This window comes from Vombatus ursinus, unplaced genomic scaffold (genome assembly GCF_900497805.2).
Source record: "Vombatus ursinus unplaced genomic scaffold, bare-nosed wombat genome assembly UNPS02009770.1, whole genome shotgun sequence".
In the NCBI taxonomy this organism is placed as follows: domain Eukaryota; kingdom Metazoa; phylum Chordata; class Mammalia; order Diprotodontia; family Vombatidae; genus Vombatus; species Vombatus ursinus.
In genome coordinates, this window is record NW_020949548.1 from 13,602,220 (window position 1) to 13,616,449 (window position 14,230).

Consider the following 14,230-nt stretch of genomic DNA (forward strand, 5'->3'; position numbering starts at 1 on the left):
CAACCACATGACCCCAGGCAAGTCACTTAACCCTGTTTGCCTCAGTTTCCTCATCTGTAAAACGAGCTGGAGAAGGAAATGGCAAACCACTCCAGTATCTCTGCCAAGAAAACCCCCCAAATGGGGTCATGAAGAGTCAGAAATGACTGAAATGAGTGAACAACAATATATTTCTTGTGGTGAGGTTGTATTCTGGAAGGATACAAATATAATCTTGTTTATCCCACAGAAGATTCAGATTCATTTTCTAGGCAATAAAATCCAATCATAATTTTTGCTCTGAGGTATACTCTCTCTTCCATAAAGATCTTCTGGGAGCAAATGAATATTGTGTAAATTTAACTCTAATTCTAATCCAGAGAAGATTCTCAGTGATTTAAGGCCAATACTCTACAGAAAATCCTCACCATCCCCCTCTCCTCGAAAAAAATAAAAATAAAAACAAAAACCTAAGAAATACTGACAGTTTGTGACTCATGGCTTGCTTAGGGAGCCTGAGAGACATGCCTCCCTTTCTAACGGATTAGCTTCTCTTGAAACATCAGCAGATGTCCCTAGGTGCCCTGAGTAACTCCATTCACTACTTACAGACTCTAGGCAACACATGGTTCCGAGGCAAGTCCAGGTAGTGAAAGGAGGAGACTGCCCCCAGGGTACCCAAGCGAGCTGTCTGCCTTAACTGGCCCGTGCACTTCTCCAGCATGTCAGGTAAAGCAAAGCTGTCCTATGAGTTCTGGATGATGACAAAGCCAAGAGTATACCTCCAGAAACACCCTGCCTCTGGTAACCAACACTCTGCCTCTGGTAACTGAAGTCTCCCTGACCAGAGCTAAGCCCTAGAGACAGAAATACAACAAATGAAATAACCTTTACAGGCCAAGAGTGCCCTTTAAGACAGCGGATCTGAGGCACAGAGGAGGAGGAAGTGCATCCCAGCGAGCCGGTGTAAAGGCCCCAGGACCAGAGATGGAAGATCGGGGGAGACCAGAGAGATGACCAGCTTGGCCGAAGACTGAAGAATGAGGAATTATGTCTAGGGAAGCCAGAAAGACAGATGAGAAACATGTTATAAAGGGGTTTAGAAGATAAACAGAGGAGTTTCTATTTTATCCTAGAAGCAAGAGGAAGGCAACGGAGATTAATTGAGAAGGGCAGTGATACAATTAGATCTATGCTTAAGGTAAAATCACTGCAGCAGCATCACAGAGGATAGACTCAAGTGGGGAGAGTTGAAGGAAGGAGATCGATTAGAGACTGGTACAATAAGCATTCTAGGCCAAAGGTGATACAGGCCTGAACTAAGGTGGTACCTGCGTGAGCAGAGAAAGGGCTGGATACAAGAGGTGTTGTAGAGAAGAAACAACTAGATTTGGGAAATGACTGGCTATGTGGAGTGAAGTTGAAAATAACACTAAGGTTGCCAACCTGGGAGACTAGAAGTGTGGAACCAACCAAAGAAATAAGGAGGGTCAGGCATTTCATAACACAAAACAGAAGAGGGGTGAGGTGGGGGAGGGGAGAAAGAGAATGGGTCCTGTTTTAGATGTAGTGAATCAGAAATATCACTGGAACATCTAGTTTGAAATGTAAAACAGGCAATTAGTGATGCAAGACTGAAGCTCGAGGAGAGAGCAGGGTTAGATCCGTAGAGAGGGGAGTCATCTGCACAGAAATGATCATTGAACCCATGGAAGCTGTCTTCATCTTTCCAAAAAGAACTCTACAATAACAAGGCTATTTGCTGGTAACTTGTCCATTTCCAAGACAGGTTAATAACAGAACATACATGCTCATACAATGTCCTACAATTCTTTCTACGGGAAATGACTTCGCTTGAGTATCTACTGAATGATATTCCTATTTTCGAATTACCGGAAGCCTTACAATGGTAACACCATTTTTTTTCCAATTTCTAGAAAAACAAATTATCAAATAAATCTGGTATACTTAATAAACACTTAAAACTCAATTTTTGAACCATCACAGATCTCTCTTAGCATTAAAGGTAGGGTTTTTGGTTGTTTGTTTTTGGTTTTTTTTTTTTTTAACAATCTCTGAGTAGATGTTTTTTAAGCTGTCCCTTACTAACATTCATAGGATCAGAAGATTTAAAGTTCAGAAGTTCCTTTGCCTTTTGTTTTACAGATCAGGAAACTGTGGCCCACAGAGATTAAATGAAATAATTAAACAAAGGTCACACAAAACACAAATATCAAATCTGGATTTGAATGCAGGTTCTCGAGTCTAAATTCAGCAATCTATATACAGTACTATACCACCCTGATTCCATTAGATTAAAAAAATTTTCTTTGGAAAAAAAAAAAAAAACCAGCGTACATCCTACTTTCCATTTCCCCATTTAGGTATACATACAATTCAATTCAACCACCAATATTTATTAGAAGCCTATACCTCACACCAAGCACTTTCGTTATTAACACAATAAGATGCTAAAATGTCAAAGATTCAAATGAATCTCTTGCTCTAATTTATGATTAAGTTATCTTTCCTGGTTCTTCCAAGTTAAGTTCAGAAATCTAAGTTTTTTAAATAGCTAACCACCCTAACACTAACAGACTCATAGCAGGGTGAAGTCAAAGTTGCCGAGCTCGACTCTATCATTCACTACCTATGTGGCAATCAGCTAGTCATGTATCCTGTCGTGGTCTCAGTTTCATTACTGGTCCCACAGGGGGTTGGCGGGCTGGCCTCAAAAGTCACTTCCATTTGTCCCTCATGACTCTAAGAGCAGGAGTGCTGTGCATCCTGGCTGCCTCATTTTCCTAGTCTCCATTTTGCTTCAGGGGACAACAAAAAGATACATCCTCCAAAATATGTTTTCAACTGACAAGTGCCTCAAAAAGACAAAAGCCATCACGTGGCCCGGGATTTCTCAGAGCTATGTGGTTATTCCAGCATGACAACATCAGGCAGACAGGTGGGAAAATCCGATTCTTCTTTGCGTTTCTTCAGGAAGAAGGAAAATGACCCAGAACGTCATGGACAGACATACTACCACCAACCTACCTTTGAGGCACAGCACAACTCATGAAATGTCATGACTTTCCTGGGAGAGAAGGCAGCTGCCGCTGCTCGAGCAGTGACGTCAAACACTGGCCACTCCATGTGGCACACAACACTCCCGAGTGCCCTAGACCAGATTCCAATGCAATTGGGAAATACTTAACAAACTACATAAAAATGCGATAGAACATAGACAATGTTAATATGTGGTTTTCAAAGGCAATACATGGCCCACAGAGATCCTTAGGCACAATTTAATGGCCCCTGTTTCTATATGGGATTGACTGGCCGAGAGCAGCACTGACAGGTTAAGTGACTTGCCGAGGGTCACGCAATCTAGTAGTTGTGTGAGGTGGGACCTGAACCCAGGTCTGTATAAATCCAATGCCAGCTGTCTTTCCACTAAGCAATACTGTCCCCTTCTCTCTCTCTCTTTTTTCTTTTTTTTTTTTTGGTGAGGCAATTAGGGTTAAGTAACTTTCCCTGAGTCACACAGCTAGTAAGTGTTAAGTGTCTGAGACCAAATTTGAACTCAGGTCATCCTAATTCCAGGGCCAATGCTCCATCCACTCTATCCACCCAGCTGCCCCCTTCCTCTCCTTATAATAAATATTTCAGCAAAACATCATCCTGGAACTTAAAACACTATCTGATAGACCCCTATTCAATAGATTATGACAGCCTTGAAAGAAATTTCCCTCTGATAAACCTAGCTGACTTCTGTACAAGTCAACATGTAAGTAGGCAGAAAGCTATGTCTACTAAATATGCCTTGTCTTGCAGAAAGACATTTTGAGCATCAGAAATGGATTTTTCTATAATTGCAGCAATTTAGAAGAGGAAGAAAAGAGTCCCACCCTGCTTGCCAACCTACAGAAGAATTTAGCTTTCCCACAGCATTCCATTTTGACTTTCCCCAGTGAAAGACTGTCTGCAATTATATGAGGCAGATGCCTGGCTAAATACTGCATTTCTTACCAATAACTCTAGTCCAGAGGCTTTTTTTCCCCATATCCATTTTAAACCACAATGTTTCTAATTTGTGTCTACCAAAATACCCCATAGTTTAAAAAAAAAGGTCGAGCCTGAGTCAAGAGATCTGGGTTCTGCCACCAACCTTGCTACCTTGCTAGGTGACCTCATGCAATTAATTTAACCTCTCTGAATATTCAATTTCCTTCTCTGCGAAACAGTACCCATTCCAGCTATAACATTCTATTACTCTACCATAATAAGAAAGCTCATTCATACACGCTTTTCAAAATTACCCTCTTACCTCTTCAGGCACAATAATTAACGGGTATTTGTCCTCGGATAAAAAGTTGAAAATAACCCACACTTTAAATGAATCTTCTTCACTGATGAGCAGGGGACTTTTGGTGAGATTTTTTTTGACACAAAGTGTCCAGCACATCCTATTAAACTCAATCTTGTCAAAGTTACCTTGAACCTAAAAGAGAAGGAAAAGTACAAAACATTTAAAACCATTACAAGGAGAGCCAAAAATAAGTCTAGGTATACAGCCTGGTACTAGTGCTTTGACGTGGTACGTGATGTGTTAGATATGCCTCTGTGAAATAACCAAACCCCAATGTAAAGTCAGGCACCAAACCCCTCCATCTCTGCCCCGTAACACTGTTAATTCATATAAAACATGGATTGTATTAAACTTACTGCCTCCATATCCTCATGTGCCTAAAGTCACATTGTGGTAATGGCAGGCATTAGAAGGATGGCTGTTGTTATCAAAAACAAGCACAGCAGAAAAGCAGAGCTTAGAAACTTTGCTACACCCTTTTGATGACAGAAGACACATGCTAACATCACAACATGGGACCTAGAATTCCTTTATCCTGGTTCTGCAAGAACTCCTAGAACAACAGCCAATGTTATCAAAGGGAGTCAGGTTGAGAAAACTGTCTGAATCCATCTATTTCCCAACTGACTAAAAAATAGAGAACCCAAGTTTAAAAAAACAAAGACCACAACCCTCCCTGGACTTTCTACCACCACCACACCAATAGGGCCTGATGTGATCTGTTTATTTCCATGTCCACCTTTCTTACCCCCCAATTTTTTCTTCTTCACATAATTGGAATAAGAAGTTGCTCCTGTCAGCACTATCGATTTGAACCTCTCTGATACTTTCATCACTTGATACAATAAATTCTAGCAAAGTTTCACAATTTATATTATCTATAGAACTTTTCTTAATAAACCAACAAACATTTACAGAACACATTGGGGTCCCTCTGCCCACAGGAAACTACCTAGCTGTGGAGAAAATACCTAAATACACGAGAATTAAACAACCATACAAGTGTTACATAACACAAAACAATCCAAAAATTGTCACAAAGCACTCCATAATTAATTACCGAAGGAGAATATGTGCTATGAAGGCCGAAATCATGATGAACCCGAGGGGTCTGATAAAGCGTCTCTGAGGCTGTGTGCTAAACACTGAAAGAAAGATGCTACAGACTGGAAACCACACTAGATTTGTGGTCAGAGACTCTGGATCCAAATCCCAGCTTGGCTCCTTAGCATCTTTAAAAGGGTGGGCAAGTTGCTTCACCTCTCTGGGCCTCAATCTTCTTTGTAAAATGAGGAGCCTGGACTACAGATGACCTCAAAGGTCCCTCCCAACTCCATGAGTGTCTAATGGAGAAAAGGCACTTACAGCCTAGGGATGTGCAATGTGCCACAAGAGTACAAGAGCGGTTAGAGAAAGCCAAAAATGCTTCTAGACGAGAGGAGCAGGGAAAGCCTTCAGAGAAGGCAACATCTGAACTGACCTCAGAAGTAGGTAATACTTCAATAAATACAGATGGAGGTGTAGAGTAGCATTACAGGCCAGAGAGTACGGAACACCATGACAAAGGGGCAGAAACAAAAAAGCAAAAAAAGATGTTCAAAAAATGGAAAGTGGCCCGAATTGGCTATGGATTTCTGGGGAAAACAGAAATCAGTTCAGCAGAAATTAGGTTTAGACAATATACCACAACAGGCTCCAAATGTATATTCAACCAAAATATTAAATGTTCACATCATTTTTTAAAAAAAAGTATACTTCATAATAAATGGCTATAGAGAAAATTTTTAACCAAATGAGAAAGACTGTAAAAGATAAATAGACAATCTGAATTACCTAAAATTTAAAAGTTTTTGCATAAACAAAATTAATGCAGCTAGGATAAGATTTTTTTTTAATTTTGCATCAAAAATCAAAAAAAGTCTAATAACCAAAATACATAAGGAATTGGCACAAATATAAGCCCATTCCTCAACGACCAAAAGATACAAACAAGGTTCCGAAAGAAGAATATTAAGTGATCGATAACCACATCAACAATTAATCCAAATCATTAATAAAAGAAATGTTTTACCTTCCCACCCCCTCAAAATGTCAAGGATAAAAGACAGAAATAATCAATGTTGGAGAAACTACAGAAGACTACAGAAGAAGGGACATTAAACACATTAGTGTTGTGAATTGGTCCAAAAGTTCTGAAAAACAAATTTTTGGAAACCAAATTTAGTGATTTTTCTTGCATCATTCCAAACTGTTCATACTCTTTGACCAAGCAATTCCACTTTTGACATATATCCCCAAAGAGGCCAATGATAGTAAAGAAAGAAAAGGCCTCATAATAACAAAATACTCTTAGTAGTATTTTTATGGTAATAAAAAAAATTGGGGGCAGCTAGATGGCGCAGTGGATAGAGCACCGGCCCTGGAGTCAGGAGGACCTGAGTTCAAATCCGGCCTCAGACACACAACACTTACTAGCTGTGTGACCCTGGGCAAGTCACTTAACCCCATTGCCTAACCAAAAAAGAAAAAACCCACCAAAAAAAAAATTGCAAACAAAGTGAGTGACCATTAATAGGGGAATGGCTGAACAAGGAGTGGCAGAAATGTAATGGAATATTATTGTGCCAAAGACAGCTGCAGCTACCACAGAGGCAGGGCAGTAGTATGTGCAGAAGCAGTTGTTCAATCTCATTTCCCCAGGGCTTGCTCCCCTGGGATGATGACTGGGGGCGGGTCTTGCTGGAAGCATCATCCCAGAGAAGCAACAATAGTGTTGCTTCCTGGCATTACGGCTACAGGGGCAGGGCTAGAAAGGGGTGCTGCCATTCCCAGGTCTCTTGAATGTAAATGCCTTTCTTCCAGTGACAGTTGCTCGGGTGGGAGTTATGGTAAAAAGGTAGACCCTTTCTCCAGAGTCTCAATGGAGGCTCCTCTCAATGATGGCTCTGGGGCCTGGGATGGAAGCAGGGCTGATAGATGATCTGGGGAACACTGCTATAGCCAAGGCTGGTGGGTTCAGGGTCCTCGCTGAGCTCCATCAGAGTCTGAGAGGAGGCAGCAGGGGAGGAGACAGACTTACCGAGTGCATGCTAACTCATCTCTCTCTCTCAGGGTGCCTTGCTACTTCAAAAGTACAACTCTGAAGTTAGTTTTCAACACCAAATAATACTGTACAGTACATAAAATTCAGTACATGCACTTGGCATCGTACTGTTACTGAACTAGAAAGGCAAGGAGGCCAAGACAACAAAATCAGACATAGTACTGCAAATGAGGTGTGAGATATATACATATACGTAAGTATGTATATGTATGTATATGCATATACGTATATGTGTGTGAGTGTATAGCTAAATAGAAAATGTGATCAGATAGATTAGAACCAAAGTTGGCAAAGCATTTTTTAAAGCAATGTATATCTCATTCTGTATCTTGATCAATCACTTTGTCAGGTAGTGGCACGTTTCATCACTGGTGCTTTGGAATTGTGGGCAGTCGCTGCACTAATCGGAGTTAAGTCTTTCAAAGTTATGTCTTTTTACAATGTTGTTTTCATATAAATAGTTCTCCGGGTTCTGCTCGCTTCACTCTGTATCAGTTCATATAAGTCTTCCCAGATTTCTCTGAAACTATGTCATCATTTTTACAGTTAATAATACTCTATTACATTAATATACCATAATTTACTCAGCCATTATCCAATTAATGAGCTTCCCCTTAGTTTCCAGTTCTATACCATAACAAATATTTTTGTACACATGGACCCTTTTCTTCTGTGTTTGATGTCTGTAAGGTATACGCCTAATAAATGGTATCACTGGGTCACACTTTTAGGGGACAGTTCCAAATTGTTTTCCAGAATGGCTGGACTAATTCAGAGTTCCACTAATGGTACATTAACATGCCTGTTTACCCACATCCTCTCCAGTATGTCATACTTCTGTTCTATCACCTTTGCCAATGTGATGGGTTAAAATGGGACCTCAGAGTCGCTTTCATTTGTATTTCTGTTTATTAATGATTATGAGCTTTTTTTCACAATGGCTATTGATAACTTAGATTTCTTCATTTGAAAGATAGGCCTATTTATATCTTTTAATCAATTTATCTCCAGGGAAAGGCTTTTCACAATAGGAAGTGTCAACCTGTCACATGAGAAAGACCTGAAAGAACTGGGGGTGTTTCATCTGAAAAGGAGAATACTTAGGGGAAATACGATCCTGTCTACAAACACCTAGAGCAGTATCATGGGAGAGAAATTAAACTTGTTCTATGTGACTCCTGTAGGTTAAAGGAGATCCAAAGTCAACAGAAGGCAGAGTCTGGCTAAAAACAAGCAAAGAAAAACCAAGAATGAGCTCTGTCAAAAAATGAAAGAGGTCCTTGTACAAGTGAGCTTCTGTACCTTGTCCATATCAATCAACTATTAGGGAAGCTGTCAAAGGCATGTGTGCATGCAGAGTTAGAAGAGTCAGAAGACTTCTGAGTCCTAACTCTAAAAATTGATGATTCCATCAATCAGCTGAACTGTTACTGCTACTGTTTAACAAGACCAGCACTCTCATGTACTGGTGTGGACAATGAAGCCTGGTTTTACACTGAAGTTTGAAAGATTCATTTTTCTTATTTTCTTTTTTTATGTTCTACTCAGGGGTGGGGAACCTCTGCTGCCTCAAGGCCACATGTGGCCCTCTAGGTCCTCAAGTGTGGCCCTTTCACTGAATCCAAACTAGAAGGACCTAGAGGGCCACATGTGGCCTCGAGGCAACAGGTTCCCCAACCCAAAACCCTTACACATCTCAATGGAAGTTAAAATAAAACCTATCTTTTCAAAAGTTTGAAGCATCATCTAACTATTAAGTTTCGTGATTTAGTAATTCACACTAATTCACGCCTTCTGCTCCAAGTTCCTTAAGTGCCCGTAAGTGTGGAATTCCTTTTACTCCATTTGTTTAAACTGGGGATATGAGTACTAACACCGTTCTAAAGGAAATAACTGGAAACGAGGCCAGGCCGAATCTCCTCCCAGTAGGTTTTAGGTTCTAAAGCAGTTCAGACCCTTCTTTTTCCTCACTGTGTCTATATCTTTAGTCACTAAAAATCAGAGAAAAGTCAAAGGACCTTAGGAGGAAGAGGAGGAGAAGAAAAAGCAATAACTAGTCAGAGGACCCAAGCTCAAGCCCCATCCCTGCTCCTTAGTGGGTCTTTGGGCAAAGACGCTAAATCCTATTATCTTTAACTCAACTTCAAGACCAGGCAGAAGAAATGACTAATCCACAGTCACACGGGTTTGGGACTAGATCCTGACTCACAGAATGACAGACTTTCCGACTTGAAAGAAGCCTTGGTTTTCATCTAATCTAACACAAGCACAAATAAAGAATCTCGACTACAACACGCCGGACAAGCGGTCATCTTGAAAGCCTCCTCCAGAAGCTCACCCTTCCCCATCCCAACTGCGCTCTTCTGCTCACTCTCTACTTTATTAATATTCTTCCTACAACGGGCGGTCCAGAACCAAACACAATACTCCTGGTATTGTCTGACCAGAGTAGCACACAGGGGGACTATCACCTCCTTATTCTTCAAACTTATGCCCTTCAACGACACCCAGGAACGTAAGATTTTGTGGCTGACTTCTCATACTCTCAATGTGTATCAAGGCTGTCCTATTTTGTTGTTCAGTCATGTCTGACTCTTCCTGACCCCATTTGGGGTTTTCTCAGCAGAGATACTGGAGTGGTTGCCCATTTCCTTCTCCAGCTCATTTTACAGATGAGGAAACTGGCAAACTGGGTTAAGTGACCTAACCAGGGTCACACAACCAATAAGTCCACTGCACCACCTGGCAACCTAGTGTCAAGGTTACAATCCACTAAAACTCAGTATGATCCTCCTTCTATGACATCATACTTCCTCACATATAATCTCTCTAGATTCCTCATTTGTAAAATGGGGGCAGTCTACATGATCTCAAAGGTTCTCTACAGTGCTTGCAATCTACAATTCTATGGATCTAGAACCTACCTCAAACGTGACCACATAGTATCTACTCCTAAAAATCGGTGAAAAATCTCACATCTGCTCATAGGGTCTGGAGGGACATAAAGATCATCTATAAATGCATGCTTGAGGAGTTTCCTATTTTAATGCACCCCCAAAAGCTTTTTGCCCAGAAGCACAATTTGAATGTTAAAATGCACATTTGGATGTCAATTAATAGGTCTTAATTCTGCCTACTTGTTGAATTAAGATGAGTATTCAAAGGCACTTAACTACATTCTAGACTTGCTTATGGACACTGATGTTTCAACTCCTATCTTCACTGCAATGCTCCAAAATTTGTCTCCCATCTATAAATTCTAGACTTTAAGGCTCATAAAAGATCCGACCATCCCATTGGTGGCAGAGCCTGGACATGAATCAAGCTCTGAGTTTAAAGCCAATGTTCTTTCTGGCTCCACATCACAAAGCCTCCCAGACCTCAATGTCTCCTCTACTTCATGTTGAAAACACAAAAGGTAAACGAACAGCTATAGAAACCAAAAGGAAGCATGGCATAAAGGACAGAAAGCTGGCCTCAAAGCCAGAAGTCCTGGGTTCAAATCCTGCCTCTGACCCATCCTGGCTGAGTGACCCTGGGTGAATCACTCAAGCTCTCTAATCTCGGGGCACCTCTCTACAAACCTGTAGAGTTTCTTTGCTTAAAAAGCATTCACAAAAGCCCAAAGATGTCCCTTCTCAAATGTTCTCTCTCGATAACATCATGAGCTCTCAGAGGTTAAACTCTCATCTCTATGTAGATGACTTCCCATCTGAGCCCTTCTCTTCACTCACACAGCTAGCCACCACCTTAGTTCAGGCCCTCATCACCTCTCGCCAAGATCACTGCAACAGCCTCCATCCCTTACCCACTCTGATCCATCCAACACAGAGCTTCCAAGGAACTATCCTGAAGTAGAGATCTGACCAGGCCACTCCCTTACTCAAGCAACTCTAAGGACTTTCTATTGCCTCTAGAATCAAATAGAAATTTCTGCTTAACTTTTAAAGTTCTACAGAATCTGGTCCTGAATGATCTTCCCAGCCTTGCCTCATTTAAATCCAATTCACTTGAATGTCATGGCACCACCTTCCTGACTTCACGATCCTCTTCAAGGACGGACAAAAAACAACAACACATCCAATCAGTCTTCAAATCTTATTGATTTTACTTCCACATTTCTCCCGTCCTTCTCTCCACTCACATGGTCACATCATAATGGCTCATTTGGTGCATATGCAGTCTCCCTATAGAATATAAAAGTTTTTAAGGGCAGAAACTGCCCTCTGACCATCTCAACAGTCTTCCCAAAAGCCTAATCTGGAGGACAGTTCCTGATTGCTAGTTCAGCTCTTTTGTAATAGGAAAAACAAACCAATTATTCTGAAAAAGGCTAATTAGATGTCCCAGTTTTAACAAGGATGTAAAGGCTTAATTCTTATTCCTTATTTTCTTTGGGTGACTGACAACATCATTATACTTTACAGCATCATTTCCAGTCACTAGTAGACTTTTTTTTCCATCTAATTCTCAAACCTAAGCACTAATTTTTTCTCAATCTAAATCCATGCCATGGAAACCTTGGCTGCTTTTCTGTGGCTAGAAGAGCTGGCAAAACTCCACTCCAGGTGGCTAAGCAATAACAAACAAGCTCTCACTGTTTATCACATCCTAGCTCCTTTCGTGAATAGCTTTCCTCTAAATTTAGTGATATATATACTGGCTTATTTTGGAAACGTTGAAGCAGTACTGTATTTACTCTTTCAGTTATAATTAGGGCTCTGATCAAGTGAAACTGAACTGAAACAAGGAACATTTTAGGATTTGCCCCAATGATATTAACACGATACTGGCATTACCAGGGAAACAAACTACTCTAGTCGGCCCCACCCATTGAGTGAGTATATGGGGTATACTGAGGAAAAGAGATAATTTTTCTTCTTAAGGAATTTATAATTTACAAGAGGCAATCTTTACAGCAAGTATCTGATAAAGACCTCATTTCTAAAATATATAGAGAATTGAGTCAAATCTATAAGAATACAAGTCTTTCCCCAGTTGATAAATGGTCAAAAGATATGGACAGGCAGTTTTCAGATGAAGAAATCAAAGCTATCTATAGACAAATGAGGAAGTGCTCTAAATCACTTTTGATTAGATAAACACAAATTAAAACAACTCTGAGGTACCACCTCACACCTACCAGACTGACTAATACTACAAAAAAGGAAAATGATAAATGGTGGAGAGAATGTGGGAAAATTGGGACACTAATGCATTGCTGGTGGAATTGTGAAGTGATCCAACCATTCTGGAAAGCAATTTGGAAGTATGCCCAAAGGGCAACCAAATTGTGAGTACCCTTTGATCCAGCAATACCACTACTAGGTCTGTATCCCAAAGAGATCATAAAAAAGGGAAAAGAACCTACACGTGCAAAAATAGTTATAGCAACTCTTTTTGTGGTAGCAAAGAATTGGAAACTGAGGGGATGTCCATCAATTGGGAAATGGCTGAACAAGCTGTGGTATATGAATGTAATAGAATACTACTGTGCTATAAAAAATGATGAACAAGCAGATTCCAGAAAAACCTGAGAAGACTTGCACAAACTGATGCAAAGCGAAATGAGCAGAACCAGGAAAACATTATACACAGTATCAGCAACATTGTATGATAATCTAGTATGAATAACTCAGCTCAACACATTGATCCCAGACAAGTACAAAGGACTCACAAAGGAAAATGCTATTCACATCCAGATAAAGAGCTGATGGACTCTGAATGTAGACCGAAGCATACTTTTTCACTTTATTCTCTTTCATGGCTTTTTTTCTTCCTTTTGATCTGTTTCTTCTTTCACAACTGTGATTAATATGGAAATATATTTTACATGATAGCACATGTATAATCTATATCAAATTGCCTACCATTTTAGGAAAAGGGGAGGAGAAGAAAGGAGAGAGAAAAATTTAGAACTCAAAATCTTGTAAAACTGAATGCTAAATTGTCTTGACATATAATTTGGGGAAAAAATAGAATACTATTTAAAAAAAGAAAGCAAAAAAAATTTTGATCACTGCCCTCTTGGTCTGAGCTTTGCAAGTTCCTAACCTGGTTTTGGATCTGCACAATACCCCTATGGGCTTGCCCCTGACTGGATTCAGACCCTATCAGCCAGCTGGAAAGCTCTGCTGGTTCAGAGTGACAAAACCACCAGCTCCCTTTTGCCTGGGATTCCTATTCTGGGTGCTCACCTGTAGGCTTCAAAGTAGAGTAGGGGTTGATATTGAGACCCATCTCATCTCCTGGGATCAAAACCACACAGCTGCTGCTTGTTTCTGAACTTGCTCTTCACTCCCAATATAACCTAAGGACCTTACCCTGGAATATGACCCCCAAGTGCAAGTCCCATCCTTAGTCTGCCCTTGATCTGGGACCCACAACTGGACACTGAACCACAGAGCTGCCCATCCATACCTGTCTTTTGCATCTTTTTGTATCTCCAGCACTTAGCACTGTGTCTGACACATTGATAAATGTTTATTGATTGACGGTAAAGGGTAAAGCCAGCATAAACAAATCATTTTTTAATGAAAGTATTAGGATGCTCATAAGGGGACACAGACAAGCAGGGGAGTATTAAAATTGTCACATTAAATTTTAATTATACCCCCCAAAAAAAAATCTATGTCGTAGGGAAAAAGAACTGTTTAGTTTCATAGACAATTCCCTTCGTTATTATTCTTTGCATATGAAAATGGTTGCTTTCCTATGTTTATTAAGTTCATAACCAAAAATGTTATTTTTAAGAACCAGAATAAATGTAGGTGGTAGAGCCAGAC

At 40.3% G+C, this 14,230-nt stretch overlaps 1 protein-coding gene across 2 annotated transcripts in view; it reads right to left on the reverse strand.

Annotated features, from left to right (window-relative positions):
• Positions 1–14,230, reverse strand: part of SWAP70 (switching B cell complex subunit SWAP70) — an 81,198-nt gene that overhangs the window by 40,188 nt on the left and 26,780 nt on the right. For both annotated transcript variants that reach the window (XM_027852543.1, XM_027852542.1), the window contains exon 3: positions 4,301–4,474. In XM_027852543.1, the coding sequence (XP_027708344.1) occupies positions 4,301–4,474 (174 nt within the window). The remainder of the gene's footprint in view (positions 1–4,300; positions 4,475–14,230) is intronic.